The sequence below is a fragment of the Coturnix japonica genome, chromosome W (assembly GCF_054131305.1).
Source record: "Coturnix japonica strain WE chromosome W, WE-NBRP24, whole genome shotgun sequence".
Lineage (NCBI taxonomy): Eukaryota > Metazoa > Chordata > Aves > Galliformes > Phasianidae > Coturnix > Coturnix japonica.
Window position 1 is genome coordinate 6,170,784 of NC_140701.1, and position 16,266 is coordinate 6,187,049.

Below are 16,266 nucleotides of genomic sequence, written 5' to 3' on the forward strand. Positions count from 1 at the left end.
GCTCCGCTCCCTCCGCCGTTCCCCCCCCTCCGCCCCACGCCACCAGGTGAGGCCGCTCCGGTTTCCATTCCCCCTTCCCCCCATTATCCGCAATGGGTCCGTGCCGTAACCCGCTCCCCCTGGGAAACGCGATCCGCTTCACTGGCGTTCCGCCCTCGCTTTGGTTCCTACGGCCTACAGAGCCGGAGGAAGGCGATCCCGGGGAGGGGGAGGGGTGGGGACGTGTCAGCTGTGTCTCCACGGAGGGCTGTGTGTCCCCCCCCCTACAGGTGGAGCTGCTGCTGCTGCTGCTCGAGTACCCCCGTGAAGCATGCGGGGTCCCGGGGGGGTCCCGGCGGTATACGAGGCTCTATTGGAGCTGCTGACTCTGCCCCACAACCCTCAGGGTCACCCCCGGGCTCTGCTCCTTCTGGCCACCGTCACCGTCCTATTGGCCACCGGCACGGGGGGGTCCGTGGGTGTCGTTGCCCCCTTTGTGACCCTCCTGCTGCAGGAAGCCGAGGGGGTGAAGCAGGGGGGGGCCCGGAGGCAGCAGCTGAGTGTCTGCGGGAGCTGCTGAGGGGCCGGGGGACCCCCCCAGGATGTTGCCTTGTGGGGCTCGGAGGTCCCTGCTGGGTCGCTTGGCTGTAGCCTCTGCCATTCAGCCCCTGGTGCTGCTGCTGGTGGAAGGTGAGAAGCTTTGGGGGGGGATGAATCTTGGGGGGGGGGGAGGGCTCTGCATTGGTACTGGGGAGGGTCTGGGGGCTGAATTTGGGTGATGGAATCCCAGGGATCATCACGTTGGTACTGGAAGGGATCAAGGGATCCATTGGAATCCCATTATGGGGGTGGGGGGGAATCCAGGGGATCTTTGTATGGATGGAGGATCTCACCCCCCATCTCTTTTCTTTCTCATCAGATCCTGTTGAATCCTGCCGTGCTGATGGACCAGATCCTGGAGCTTCTCCTATGTCTGCAGGTGACTCCTTCCACAACCTGCTGCCAGATCCCGGCCTCACACTGTGATCCACTGGGTCCCAACAGCCCTGGGCAGCCTCGTGTCACCGTGGGGCTGAGCTCCTCTGGATCCCAGTGCACCCCTTACCCTTCTAATGCACCTCCCTGCCATGCAGCCCTTACAGACCCCAGGAGTCCCGGTGTTGTCACATCACTGGATGCTGGGGATCCGCTCCGCATCGCACTGCTGGATCCCAAAGGACCCCCTGGCAAAGCAGTGCTGGATCCCAAGGATCCCCTTGGCACAGCACTGTGGGATCCAGACCCCAAGGATACCCCCATGGCACAACTTCCAGGGCTCCCAATGATGGAGCACCTCAGGATCCCAGGGGGGACCCCTGTAGCAGCCCCTCGGTGGATCCCCTCCCCCCACTTCCACGCCTCCTCCTTGCTAACTCCTTCCTCTTGACTCTGCAGCCCAGGCCCAGCTGCTGTGGGTGCTGAGGGACTCCGAGAAGCCCCCCCGAGCTCTTCCCCTATTCTAACCCAACTGCTGCCCACTGCAGAGTTGGCATTGCTCCATGCTGCTCTCTGGGGGTCCCAGGGGGGTCTTTGCCCCATCCCTGCGGCCTTCCAACACCACTTGGCTTCCTTAGCCCAGCACCCAGCTCTGCCCCCCTCCCTGCGCCTCTTCTTCCTCCTCTGCCTCGGGACCCCCCCCTCGCCCCCCTTACCCCCCCATTTGGCCGCCAGCCTCTTCCCCATGTTCTCCGAACCCCCCCGAGCTTCTCCTGTCCCCCTTAGAGCTGGCGGCCGCTGCTTGTTCTAGGGGAGGGGATGAAGGGCAGTGGGGCAGTTGTTGGCTCCGGGCTTTGGTGGTGGGGTTGGTAGCTCGGGGGGGTCCTCCCGGTGTTTTCTGCCTGGCTCTGGTGGCCTTATCTAAACACTTGGGGGGCAGCGGGACCCCCCCATCGAGTTGGTTACAGCTGCCACCTCTTTGCTGCTGCGCTGTCCCCATTTCGCACCCCAGATCTTAGAGGCCGCGGGGGGTTCGGGGGGTTGGGGGAGGCTCTGGGCGCCGCTTTGAGGCAGGGGGTGCTGAGCGCTGCCTCCCCCCTGCTGCCCCACGGAGCTCCTCCGTTAAGCCCACACAGCGTCGGTTGGGGTGACATCGACGTCGGCAACCGGGCTGCGCTTCACGCCGCTTTAACGACCGCTTTGGGTCCCCCCAAGCTGGGCACCGTGTTGGCCGCCCCCCCGCTCCGCCTTCCACCACCTCGGGTAAGCACGGAAGGGGGGGGTCGGCTCTCAGCCTCCGCTCTGTCCCCCCTCCTTTCCGCCTCCATCACCTCCCCGACCCCCCACCCCCCCGCCGCTCCGCCCCCTTTCGGTGCCCCCGGGATCCCAGTGGTTACAGGAGGGCTTTGGCACGATGGGGAGCCCCGGGGGGGGGGGGGGGGTTACTGCTTTGCCTCCATTTGGAGCCCGACGACGCGACCCCCCCCTCATCGCCTCCACGTCCTGGCGCTGCTGCTGCAGGTTGGGGGGGGCTCAGGGCCGCTCGGTGCGGTTGGGGTCGGGGGGAGCAGAATTAAGGCTCACCCTGCACCCCTCTCGCTCCCCCCCCCCACCCCCCCCCGTCCTCCCGGTCAATGCCCTCCCTGATAGCAACCCCAGTGATACCCCAACATTGCTCCTAACATCGCTCCCCAACATTACTCCAATGTTATCCCAACAGCATCACACCAGTGTCACCCCAACACAGCCCCAATGTCACCCCAATACCACCCCAATGTCACCCCAATGTCATCCCTACGTCACCCCAATGTCACCCCAACAGCATCACTCCCGACATCACCCCAGTGTCCTCCCAATGACTGACCCCCAGCTCACCACAGCCTCCCTTTGTGAATTATAGGGAGCAATAAGACCCTCACTACCCCATAGCAGATCAATCCATGCCCCCACTTGGTGTTATCTGATGGCTGTTTGCTGGCTGGCTCTTGCTCCATTCAACCACCACTGTCTGGGCCCATCCTCCAGTCAGTTCCTCACCCAGCACAGAGTGCACCAATGCATGCCAATGACCCCAAATGATCCGAAATCCCCCCAAGTGACCCTAAAATGACCGTAAAATGATTCCATAAGTGCCCCCAAATGGGCTGCAGCTTCCGCAGGAGAAACCCATGGCGGATGGTGTGGAAGGCTTTGCTGAAGTCAGTGCAGACCAACAGACACCAACAGCCTCAGCTGTCACCTCCCCCAGCACTCATGGATGGATCCCATCCGGCCCCATGGACTCGTGGTGCTCCAGGTGGAACAGCAGGACTCTGTTTCCTCTTGAATCGTGGGGGTTTGCTCTGCTCCCCATCCCAGACAGCCAAGTCAGAGAGCAGAGAACCCATCAAGAGCCTTTTTGTCCCCCATTTTCCCTTCACATCCCTTACCCACTGCAGCCTTCGCTTCCCTGAAGCTGCTCTCCCCATACACTGCTGGAAGGAGCCTTAAAGCCACAACTACCAGCCCTGGAGCTCAGGGTTTGGTGACAGGGATGCCTCATTGGGCATTGGGGTGCATCTAAAAGGGCTTCAATCTTTGGTTCTTGGGTTCAGGCCTTTGAGAGGGGTTCACCCTTTGATTCCTTGGGGTTATACACTTTTCTGACCCATTTGGCATCAGGGTTCTGCTTTTAGTTGCCCTTTCTCCCCCGTTTTCCATCTCTATCCCCCTCCAGGGCTCCATAGCAGAGACACTTTGCTGCAGCCTTCATATATAAACTTCATATATAATCTTCATGTATGAACTTCATATAAAAGCAGAAGAGAAGCATGCAGACCAAGCAGCATCTGAGTGCAGGATGGATGCTGCCTATCCCATCTCTCTTCCTATCTATGTCTGCTCTCACTCTGTGCTTTTCAAGGGGGGAATCTTTCCCCATCTCCAAAGCAAAGGGTCCCAAACTCCAAAGTGAGGGGAATAATAGATATGGATTTTATTGAGGGCTTTCTTAACAACTAACAACAACCAATTGGGGGTAACATTGGCTAATGGGTTAATATGGGCTAATTACAATTAGAAGCCGTTCTTATAGGCCATGGCTGCTCTGATGAGCCATAGAATGAAAGATGACCAAGAGTAAAGACAGAAGAAAGGGAAGGAGGGACAGAGAGGCAGCAAAGCGAGGCGGTTCAGCGCTGGTAGATCCATTCACATCCTGCTGTCGGGTGCGGATCTTCAGTCTGATGGGCCATCAGAGGTTTGTTGTTTGACAGCGACTCCCGATGACAGTCCAGACTGATTTCCAACAAATCCAACGTGGTGTCACTCAGCCGCCTGCCATCACTGCCCCACTGCTGTGCCTGGGGGCAGGAGCACAGGAGAGGCCCCTTCCGTGGGGACAGAGCCCTGTCCCGTGCCCCAGCACGCAGCCCTGAGCTGGGAGGGGTTACTGAGCTGGGTGGTCAGATGGGCAGCAGCCCATCAGAGACCACACGCAGGGTCCTGCTTGCAAAGTACGCCACGGAAGCGTACATTGGCTGGGGCAGCACCCGCAGCAGGAGCCGATAGAGCAGCTCCTGGTCATAGTGCTGGGCGTAAAATAGGGCAGAGCCCAGCACAGCGATGAGCAGCAGCTGGAGGCAGACGAAGATGAGGCAGATGGTCCTGTGGGGTGAAAGAGGGTCGGGAATGAGGCGTCTGTGCCCCATGGCAGCACAGCCCCATATGGTGCCAAAGGGGCTGCAGAGGGGTCCAGGCCATCAGCACATTGATGGGAACCCAGCTGCTGTTGGCAAAGAGCAATGAGGGGATACTCACTGCATCCAGAAGGAGAACCCACGTCTCCTCGCCCGCTCCTTCTTCTCCTGTAGGTGAAGATGGGGCAGAGATGGAGGTCAGGGTCTGCTGCACAGCAGGGGGATCATGCAGGACTCGGGAGCCCAGCAGCACAACAGTGCTGTAAGGAGCCCTGTCCTCAAGGAGACCCCATTGCATGGGGAGACCAGTGTTGGATGGGGACACCCCTGTTGGATGGGATGAGGGTGCTGTGTGTTCTGCTCCTTACCAGCTGTACTTCCACCAGCTCCGGCAGCACAGCCCCAGGCTCACACTCCACCTCCATCTCCATCTGATGCTGCTGCCTGTGGGCAACAAGGCTTGGTTGGAGTCTATCACCACAGGGGGCTCCCAAACACTGTGTGCCCTCCCCCCAGGGCTGGGATGGGGCTGCTCTGCCACACCGTGCAGGAACCAGAGCCCCATCTCCAGCAGCACTGCAGTCCCATTGCTGCCCCAGGTGTGTCAGAGACCCCTGTGTGCAGGTGTGGGGTGCAGGATCCCACTCACCAGGCACCCTCCAGCTCCAGCTCCTCCCGCTCCTCTCGCAGGCGCTGTTTCTCCCTGCGCAGCACCTGGAAGACAAAAACATGAGCTCCAGGTCCACAACATGGGGGTGGGCAGACCCCACCCCTCCCCTCAACCCACCACCCTACCTCGATCTCCATTGTCTGAGCCTTCAGCTGCTCTTCCAGCTGGGCAATGAGCTGCTTCTCCTGCAAGACAACGCGTGTGCCATGAGGGGTGGCTGTGTTGGGTCCCATGGACCCGAGGGATTGGGACCGAGGTCCTCCTGCACAGCCAGAGGCGTGAGGATGCTGAGCTGTGAGGACGAGCCCTCACTGCCCCCTACCTGCTCCAGCTCCTCTTTACGGGCAGCCGTTCTTTCAGCCCTTATTTGCTGGGCATTCTGTGGGAAAGGAGAAGAGCAGCGGCTGTCAGGGCACCGGTGCTCCCATGGGGCTCCGTCCCCTCCTGCCTCCTCCATCGGGGCAAGCAAGACCTGCAGGGCTGGAGCTGCAGACCCACATGAGGGGACTTCTCCCACCCCACACCACACAGCAGCATCTCCTCACCTTCAACAAAGACTCCCTGGCTGTGGCCGTGCGGTTCTCCATGATCCGCTCATGAGCCTGTGGGAGGGGAAAGGAGCAGCGTTGTCCCCCGGCCCTTTGCTGCCATGCCATGGGCAGGGTGCCCTCCAGCCGGCAGCTTGGCCCTTCTGTGCCCGTCCATTCAGTGCTCACCTGCTCCAGCTCCTGCAGCAGCTCCACGCGCTGCAGCGCTGTTAATGTTCCACTGGCAAACTGGGCCCGCATTGCTGCACCACTCGCACAGCTCCTTGCAGGACCTGCACCGCCTGCAGAATGGGGCCGGCAGGTTCGGTGCTGACCCACTGCACCTGCCCCACCCCGGCGGGGCTTCTATGAGGTCAGCGTGTCATTGTGATGTCACCTTGAATGTCACAGAAACAGAGCATGGTTTGTGCTGGAAGAGTCCCTGAAGGTCATTAAGAACCAGAGAATGGTTTGTGTTTGGGATGGAGGCTCCTTGAGGATCAAAGAACTAGCTTGTGTTGGAAGGGTCCTGGAAGGTCACAGGACTGTAGGATGGTGTGGATGGAGGTGTTCCTTAATGAAAATGGAAGTATAGAAGGGTTTGTGGGGGAGGATCCTTGACAATCTTAGCACTGCAAGGAGGGTTTGTGTTGGAAGAGTCCGTGGAGATCTGAGGAAATACAGAACAGGTTGGTTTGGAAGGGTTCTGGAGGATCAAAGAAGCATGAAGTGGTTCTTAGTGTTCTTGAGGGTTGTTTTTAGGTTTGGAGTTTGGGTTTGTGTCTCTGTTGGGTTTGGGTTCTTGAGGGTTGTTTTTAGGTTTGGAGTTTGGGTTTGTGTCTCTGTTGGGTTTGGGTCATTTAGGGTTACTTTTAGGTTTGGGGCCTGTGTTTGTGTCTCTGTTGGTTTGGGTTCTTGAGGGTTGGTTTTAGGTTTGGGGTTTGGGTTTGTGTCTATGTTGGGTTTGGGTTCTTTAGGTTGTTTTTAGGTTTGGGGTTTGGGTTTGTGTCTATGTTGGGTTTGGGTTCTTTAGGTTGTTTTTAGGTTTGGGTTTGTGTCTATGTTGGGTTTGGGTTCTTTAGGTTGTTTTTAGGTTTGGGGTTTGGGTTTGTGTCTATGTTGGGTTTGGGTTCTTTAAGGTTGTTTTTAGGTTTGGGGTTTGGGTTTGTGTCTCTGTTGGGTTTGGGTTCTTGAGGGTTCGTTTTAGGTTTGGGGTTTTGGTTTGTGTCTCTGTTGGGTTTGGGTTCTTGAGGGTTGGTTTTAGGTTTGGCGTTTGTGTTTGTGTCTATTGTGGGTTTGGGTCATTTAGGGTTACTTTTAGGTTTGGGGTTTGGGTTTGTGTCTATATTGGGTTTGGGTCATTTAGGGTTACTTTTAGGTTTGGGGTCTGTGTTTGTGTCTCTGTTGGTTTGGGTTCTTGAGGGTTGTTTTTAGGTTTGGGGTTTGGGTTTGTGTCTCTGTTGGGTTTGGGTTCTTGAGGGTTCGTTTTAGGTTTGGGGTTTTGGTTTGTGTCTCTGTTGGGTTTGGGTTCTTGAGGGTTGGTTTTAGGTTTGGCGTTTGTGTTTGTGTCTATTGTGGGTTTGGGTCATTTAGGGTTACTTTTAGGTTTGGGGTTTGGGTTTGTGTCTATATTGGGTTTGGGTCATTTAGGGTTACTTTTAGGTTTGGGGTCTGTGTTTGTGTCTCTGTTGGTTTGGGTTCTTGAGGGTTGTTTTTAGGTTTGGGGTTTGGGTTTGTGTCTCTGTTGGGTTTGGGTTCTTGAGGGTTGGTTTAGGTTTGGGGTTTGGGTTTGTGTCTCTGTTGTGTTTGGGTTCTTGAGGTTGGTTTTAGGTTTGGGGTTTGAGTTTGTGTCTTTGTTGGGTTTGGGGTAGGGTTGTTTTTAGGTTTGGGGTTTGGGTTTGTGTCTCTGTTGTGTTTGGGTTCTTGAGGTTTGTTTTAGGTTTGGGGTTTGGGTTTTTGTCTCTGTTGGGTTTGGGTTCTTTAGGTTGGTTTTAGGTTTGGGGTTTGGGTTTGTGTCTATGTTGGGTTTGGGGTAGGGTTGGTTTTTGGTTTGGGGTTTGGGTTTGTGTCTCTGTTGGGTTTGGGTTCTTTAGGGTTGGTTTTAGGTTTGGGGTTTGGGTTTAGGTCTCTGTTGGGTTTGGGTTCTTTAAGGTTTTTATGTTTGGGGTTTGGATTTTGTTTTCGTGGGTTTGGGTTTGGGTTCTTGAGGGTTGTTTTTAGGTTTGGGGTTTGGGTTTGTGTCTCTGTTGGGTTTGGGTTCTTGAGGGTTGGTTTAGGTTTGGGGTTTGGGTTTGTGTCTCTGTTGGGTTTGGGTTCTTTAGGGTTGGTTTTAGGTTTGGGGTTTGGATTTGTGTCTATGTTGGGTTTGTTTTAGGCTTAGGCGTTCGATTAGGGTTAGGGTTTGGTCTAGTGTTTGGGATAGCGTTTGGGTCAGGTTTAGGGTTGTGAATCACGAGAGCAGCTGTTTTATGTTTTGCGGATAGCCTCTTGCACAACTTGGGCAGATACAGCCTGAAGGACAAAGGGCTGGCATTAATGTCAGCTCAGGAACAGAACTGGGAGGTGGCCACAGAGTTTGCTGTCAAGGGAAGATTAGAAAGTAGAAATGTGCTGGTGTTGAAGATAAGATGGCAGAACAGATGCCTCAGGTGGATGTAACATCAGCGGGAACCGCCCTGGGCAGCCTCCTTTAAAGGGTTGGGCATTTACAGCAAGAATGGCTATTAGCATTCATCCCACCACCATCAGAAATGTTAATTAATGCTTGGAATTTCTGCCCATGTTCTTGGAATGAATGACCACAGAAAGGCTATGCCTATCAATGGAATGTATGACCACAGATAGGCTATGCCTATCAATGGTATCAATGGTAGCCTATTGATAGGCTATGCCTATCAGTGGAATGAATGACCACGGATAGGCTATGCCTATCAATGGAATGAATGACCACGGATAGGTTATGCCTATCAGTGGGTAGTCACTGCTTGTCTGGGTGTGTGGGTTGATGCAGCGATCCCCATGCAACCAGCCCCGCAATAAAGGGAACAGAACCCATTGGCGTGTCACATTCCTGTGTTGGTTTTCTCAGCTTCACCATGGCCATGGCTTTAGGGTCATTTATGGGTCATTTGGGGTCATTTGGGGTCTTTTGAGGTCATTTGGGGGGATTTGGGGTCACAGATCAGCTTCCAAAGCCCCTTATTTTAAAGGAGATGCCACGATCCAAAGAGAGGAGTTGTTGAGCTTCTTTTACCTCAACTGGTTAGCTGTATAGGAAGAAACAATAATTAACATGTGTTACATATACACACTCCTATATACGTATATATACATGAAATCACTGACGGCACTCCCCCAGCATCAAATTCCCTTGTGGTACACACTGGACGTCCCTGTGTTTCTCCAGCACCCACCGAGTGCACCCAGCTCCCTGGGGAAAAGCAGTTCCACGGAGAGGTTTGCCCTTTCCAGAGGCTGGAAAGACCCAGACTGCTTCTCCCAACATGTTCTTTACATGCACTACAGGGACCTCATCTCCCTCTGCAGTATGCAGGGGGATGGATTGGCTAGGACCATCACAATTGACAGATCCTCTAGTATTGACCAACCAAGTGGCTTCTGCCCAATGCTTCTCTCAGTGCTTCAATGTTCCACCATCCACTGCTTTCAACATAGCTTTCAACAACCCATGGTATCATTCAATCTTACCAGAGGCTGGTGCATGGTAGGGGATACGATAAACCCACTCAATGCCATGATCTTTGGCCCAAGTATTTATAAGGGAATGTTTAAAAGGAGACCCATTATGAGATTCAATTCTTTCTGGGGTGCCATGTCGACACAGGACTTGTTTCTCAAGACCCACTATGATGTTTTGGGCGGTAGCATAGGGTACTGCGTGTATTTCAAGCCACCATGGCAAGCGCATAACACCATTGTGAGATTGTGGCGAGGTGATATAATCAACCTGCCACGCCTCCCCATATTTGTCCTTCTGCCATCACCCTTCCCCCCAGAGAGGTTTCATCCTCTTGCTTAAACATGGCACACATGTGTCAGTCACGAATAACCTGTGCAATAGCGTCCATAGTTCAGTCCACCCCTCGGTCTCCACCAAACTTACATGTCATGCCTCTTCCTTGATGGCCTGAGGTCTCATTGGCCCATCGGGAAAGAAACAATTCAACCTTGTTCTGCCAGTCCAAATCTATTTGAATCACCTCAAATCTTGCTGCTTGATCTACCTGATGTGAAGGATGAGAGAAGGGCCCCACAGTGAGGGAGAGAAAGAAACTCACAGAAACTGGGACGGGGGGGTGGGGAGGAAGGGTAGTCTGGTAAAAGAAGAATGGGGAGTGCAGACACTGGGTGTGGAATAACAAGGGGGATGAAGGCCATAAAGATAAGGATGCAACAGCGTGAGTACAGTGAGGTGACTGGATGTCCACAGGGCAAAGTGGAACCAGTTTTGGGGGGGGGCCCTCCTGCAGGGTTGAATGTGTGCTAATGGGGTCTGAGGAATGTCATGAATATGTATCCCAATTCCTGCCAACTACTGATGATGTATTAGTTCAGCCTACATCTGTAGCACGCTTTCTCCTGACCGTGTGCAAGTGAGGTGGAGCTCTCCCCCTTGCACCAGGGTGTGTGCGCATCACTCATTAAACACACCTGCTTTATAACTACTTGGTGGTTATGGAGTTTGATTCCGCAAGTCAGCTGCACTGTCAGGTGAGTTGTCAGTTCTCAGCTCAGGTGAGCCCAGTGAGCTGAGAGCATTGATGTAGGTGAGAACTGCTGAGCTGCAGGCTGAGGTCACTCTGTGAGCTCTGCACTGAACCAGCATCTGCTGAGAAGGGAAACTGATGAGCTGTGCATGTGCCTTTTCACTGTCCTGCTTGGCTGGTGACACTCGGTTTTGTGCAAGCCAGTGAGGGTTCCACAGGGTGATTCAAGCCAAATACATTTACAGTTGGGTGACAAACAATGTGCATTTGGACTTCCAGAATTCTGCCTTAACAACACTTTTAAACCAATGCATCTAGCATTTCAAAATGACTACTGCTCAATGCACTGGGCGTGGAATTCTTCTTCCAAGCCATGCCCGATACCATCAGTCCTGCTGAGGTTTCCTGTGCAGAGTTGTCTGTTTCCTAATTACTGTGCCTACTCTGCAAGGAGTAAAACCATGCTAACCGTATGGCCAGAAAAAGAAGTTGGAAGGAAGAAAAGAACTCCAAGTAACTGTTTCTGCCATTCACCTCTTGTAACTCAGTGCTGGGGTTGCTGACACAATACAAATGAATGCTGGTGACAGATTAGGGCATTCCTAGAGAAGAATCACACTGCTTTGTGTTTGGTATTTCTGTTTGCCTCACTTGTTTTCAGCACAACTTGATATCTCTGTTTAAAATAAAACTGTATCCCAGTGTACCAGATTCTGTGCTCATCTGATAGAATCCATCAGGAGCACCAGAAAACAGGCCCTTACTGGATATATTTAGGTGACTAAACAAGAGGGACACACACTGGCATCCCAAAAGGAAGGTCTTCCACACCAAAGAAAATACAAAACCTTTCTGGTATCTTCCTTCAGAAAGTAAAGAAGTTACGAACTGGGTCGTTTCAGACCATGCAGGCTTCAGCACCTGGGAAGCCTCTGTTATTAGAGGAGGAAAGGGCTCATGCACCTGAATAAGAGCCATGACTTTCAGGACAGCAGCCACTCCCGTTCTTCTCCATCCAAAGCTGTCATTTAGCTTTCACTGCGTCTATTTCATGCAGCCATTCATTAGTTCTGCACTGCAAAGAATGTAGATCAAGGGAACCAATCTAATGTCCTTAATTTCCTGATGAGAAATCTCTCTCAGTCTCTTGCAATAGCACTGATCACCTGGAGCAGAGGAAATTAAAGCGCACAGGAAAAAGTTCCTCGGGTGGCAAAAGTTGAATCACAGCGTCACCTGCTGGAGACCGACATCTCGAGGGAAGCAGGATGGATGTTGCAGCCAAATGTGCTCCTCCACCACTGGTTTGCTGAGACGTACCCATGAGCACCACACATCTGTGCGGTCTGTCTGTCCATAGAGCTACAAAGGCAGAAGCAGAACATCTAAATGGTTTGTTGTGGTTGTGTGTTGTGACTGATATCAGTCCTTGGATCTGTTAGACTTCACAGTTGGGTTCAGAGTTTTCACAGCTCATCCTGGCTTTCTGGTGCTCCCTGCACAGTGACACCATCCCTTCTGACCCCTTCTGTCACCCCTTTTAGTCCAACTGATTGTGATTTGCATGTAACTCCTCCATGGTGCTTCCAAATTCCTAACCGAGTGGGAAACGAGCCATGGGACCCATCTAATATCTGTTAGATGTGGCCGCAAAATAAATCTATCATCAAGCCCTTTGCACTGATGCTTTTCAGTGTAATTCCTAGCATGGGTTTGTTTACCTTTCCTTGAGCCTGCAGGTCATTTCTAGCAGTAACAATGCTTACTGCAGGTCACTCAACAACACCACGTTATGACTATGGGTCTTACTTGAAATCCATTCCTGACCAGTATGTGGCCACAGAACAGCCCTGGAATTTGCTACTTCTTTCACTTGACACCAGAGGGAGTGCTGTATCATTACATGCAGCAAAGACCTTGGCTACTGCTAAAGCAATGGCTGGAAAGAATTACCATCACCTCTGGTCTCCTTTATCACGCAGGCCATCTCTCTGATTAAAATACAACAGAGAAAGAAAAATGAAAAGATCAAAAAACAATTACAGAATCACAACGAAAAGATTCAATAAGAACCAAAACTTACCTCGTGTCTCTGCTGTAAGCACAACCATGTGTGACAGAAGCCTCATAGGCATCAAGGGACTGGTCAAGAAAACAAGCACTGGTTTTGATTTGCTCTTTGCACAGCGTCCAGAAGAACTGTGCACATCTCTCTCCATTGCTCCTTATGCCTTCTAAAACACCTTCAGCAAGTCTCGTCATTGTTTCTGCCATTGTTGGGTCCTGTATGAAATGACGTGCACATTGAGGGTAAACATGAAAACACATGGAACTCCAGTCAACTCCGTTCCCCTAAGGATTAAATGTGAAGCAGCAAATGGTTTGACCACGTATCACAGCAGACTCTGTACAGAGGATACTACTTGTGTTACAAAAGAGACTGAACAACATCAGCACAGGGCCTTATCAACACTGACTGCGCAAAGAGACTGGGAAGTGAGGGCTCATGATACTCTGACAGTATATGGAGCTGCCTCTGGTTCTAGAGGAAACCCCGTTTCAGTCAGTGCTGCCTACGCTGTCCTGTGCAGATGCCCGAAGTCACGTGCAGCAAAAGCATTTACAGATCTCAACTTGAACCTTCAGATCTCCATTCAGGTGAGGTCCAGCAATGCTCATTTTCATCATAAACTGTACAGAAATATTACTTCAGAACCCAACTTTACAGCGTGATCATTTCAAATAGCTCCTCACTGGCAAGAGGAACAGCAATTGAGTCTGTGAGACATTTGGCAGAGCACAAAGCCAAAATCCCCATGCTGCTTTGTCACACTTTGCCATCAATCTCAGCTCACCTCACGCAACAGTGAACAAAAACCTGTTTCCTTCCCTACCTCAAAGTCTGCTAAACACGCTGATGAAAACATATTTCCTGAGATGCTCAGACACTGCTGCAACAGCGATCGCATGTGTGTGTAAAAGTGTGTTTTGATACACAGTGCAAAAACATCAAACATGATCTTGGGAAAGTTCAGCTCATGAGAAGTGGTTTCTTCTTGCTGTCTTTTTCCATCTCTGCATTATGAATTTTGCAAAGACAGCCGAGCTTCCATCCTACGTACACCCTGAAAATATCCCCTTTGTATTTGTACTTCACATACAAAACACACAACTTTGTCAGATTGTATTTGCAAACACTCACTCATCAGGTCCTGTAGAGGTCAAAGAATTATCACACCCTAGGCAGATTTTTAAGCTTTACACAGGTTTTCATGCAAAGCGGAGATTCATCGTGTGAGCTCAACCACCAAGACCAACACCAGTGCCTACAAACCCTTCAGAGAATGAAGGAAAGCAGTACAAGTAGAACTCCTGAACACCGCATTGATTTCCATGCCTTGGTGTCCCTGGAGAGATGGAAGGAAAGGCTTTCAGTCTCACATAGTATGATCTGTCATAAGTCATTCACTGAAACTTCAAGATCCAACAGAGACATTAAAGTATTTTCAATTGGGTGTGAGCATCTCTGTAGAAAAAAATAAAAAAAAAAATAAATCAGTTATGTACAGTGTTACACATAAAATACAGTGTTACATATACAGGTAATAAAAGGCTGAATCTTGCAAGCTGAGACTGGACATGACACTTTCCCTTCAAAATGATGGCTCTATTTTACAAGTGGCAAATCAGCCATTGCATTTGACTGCTGGGATTAGTACTGCATTAGTAACTGTTGTTTGGCTTTCATTGCTCTGTCCAAAGTCTACACTAAACAGGCTGACTTTTCCCATTCTCAAAATCAATCAATACATACGTGAATCTGAAAACACATGAAGCAGAGCAAATTCCAGTCCCTCTACCTTCTCCTGGATGCGGGTTCTTCCAGCAGACTGAGGCTTCTGACCGTCCTTGCTTCCTTCTCCTCTTTGGAGTTTGCTCAGGTGCTCATCTGAGATCCAATCCTTAAGAGCAGTCAGGAGCCCATCAACTTCAGAATTCGGTGGTAGTTGTAATATAGTCGCATCATCAGCTATTTCAGCTTTCAACTTGATGATCTTCCAAGCCAAAACCTGAGCAGATGGGCATGCACCAGAGCACATCAGTTCTGCTCATTATCCACTGAATGATGCATGATATGTCAAACAAATAAGAAGTAGATACAGACACCCCATAAAATTCAAAAGATGGCCCTAGCAGCAAGCTTTATTTTCTCTGCCCACTTCCCCCTCATAGAATCTATTCTTTCTCCAACTAATTAACTCATGAAACAAATGAAATTAGAAAAGTTTCCTTATTTCAACAGGTATGCAGAGAATGTTCCATTGCTGAATGGCTTTTGAGTGAATTTCCCACTTTGCCCAACTCTTACTTGATCCCTTCCTGATGCTGCCCTCACTTCCTCCTGCATGAAAGGTGTCATCTGTTGTGCCACTTCACCAGTATCCTTACGCATCTCTGCCACTATAAACTGATATTTACACTACAACAAAACAGAACAAGGAATTCTGTTTTTCTTCTGACCTACAAAGGAATCTTGTCCAGATAAGAAAACACCTTACCTTCAAGATAGATGAAACAAGCCTCTGCTGTCCTTATCTATTGATTTGAGTACTTCTTCCCTAGAATCCCGTCATTTACCTGAAATAAAAGAAAAATACTCAAATATCTGTGTACAGAAAACTCGATTTTTTTGGTAAACAACACTCTGAAATCCTTTGACAGAGTTCCTGAGCAGCAGAGTGATTAAACCAACAACTGCTTTACCCTTTCTCTTCTTGTAAACAAGTGACAGAACAGTAGAGACCACACTGCAAAAATGCCTCAAGAACTCAGAAACAGAGAGGGGGAAAGTAATTGACTGCATTCACACCCTTCCTGTCACAGAAAAACCAAGTCATCAGCTTTGCAGACATCCCGTTCAGACAACCAGCAGTGTTAACTCAGACTTGGAGAGTTACTGATCATAGGAAATAATTCCTCTCGATGGATTTCTTATGGATTCATTTGCTTCCTCAAGGTCGTCCTGACATTCGGCAATTTCCTTCAGCAGCATTTCAAGCCTTTTCACTTCTGCATCCTTCTGCTGTAGAAATATCACATTCCAAACAGGATGAACCAGATCATTTTAGAAACAATTACAAGCCATGTTGCATTTTAGTGTTAAAAGGATCCGATAAACTTCCATTTCCGTGTTTCAAGTACATTAAAGAAAGAAGCATTAAACCTGGTAAACACAGCATGGCTTCAGATAATGACCACCAAGTGAAAGGGCAAGTAAAGCAATAAGTGTCCTTACATTACCGCACCTCTTTTAGATTATCCAGAGAGGCTTCTTGCTCCATCAGAGCTTCTTCTCTTCCATGGAGCTGCAAAAATCAAGGGGAAAATGTTGAAATAGCTCCAAAACCTGTTCAATTTTCACTTAATGTCAATTTGGCACTATAAAAAAAAAAAAAAAAAAAAAGGTTGTTGACTGCTATACCTTTGAAGTAGTATCACTCCATAAAATGATGTAGTGTTTGCCTCTGAAATCTCTCTCTGAAATCAGTTAATTCAAACACAGTTGGAGTTTTAGTAGCTGAAGCTGGTTCCAGGTTTGGAAACAGCTGTGACTCCTTTCTCTCCCTGAGAAATGTAAGACCTGTGTCTCCCTTCCAGTGTTTGAAAAGACCTGAGGTGCAGTGAGAGGAGCCAGAGAGTGTTTCTTCTGC

The 16,266-nt window shown here is 50.6% G+C and overlaps 1 protein-coding gene across 1 annotated transcript; it reads right to left on the reverse strand.

The window, feature by feature from the left end:
* Positions 1–4,241: 4,241 nt before the first annotated feature.
* LOC146754412 (uncharacterized) lies at positions 4,242–6,100 on the reverse strand. Its single transcript, XM_085527700.1, has 8 exons — positions 6,018–6,100; positions 5,847–5,903; positions 5,624–5,680; positions 5,427–5,486; positions 5,281–5,345; positions 5,000–5,075; positions 4,753–4,799; positions 4,242–4,599 (listed from the first exon to the last, which is right to left on the reverse strand). Exons 1-8 carry the CDS (start codon positions 6,087–6,089, stop codon positions 4,398–4,400), a joined length of 636 nt encoding a protein of 211 aa, XP_085383826.1. The 5' UTR covers positions 6,090–6,100; the 3' UTR covers positions 4,242–4,397.
* Positions 6,101–16,266: the final 10,166 nt, after the last annotated feature.

Excerpts from the sequence above, each read along its gene's own strand:
- LOC146754412 (XM_085527700.1), bottom strand. The coding sequence starts at position 6,089 with ATGCGGGCCCAGTTTGCCAGTGGAACATTAACAGCGCTGCAGCGCGTG. Across the intron at positions 5,681-5,846 it reads CCAGGGAGTCTTTGTTGAAG|AATGCCCAGCAAATAAGGGC; the intron begins GTGAGGAGATGC and ends CCTTTCCCACAG. Across the intron at positions 5,076-5,280 it reads CTGGAGCTGGAGGGTGCCTG|GCAGCAGCATCAGATGGAGA; the intron begins GTGAGTGGGATC and ends TGTTGCCCACAG.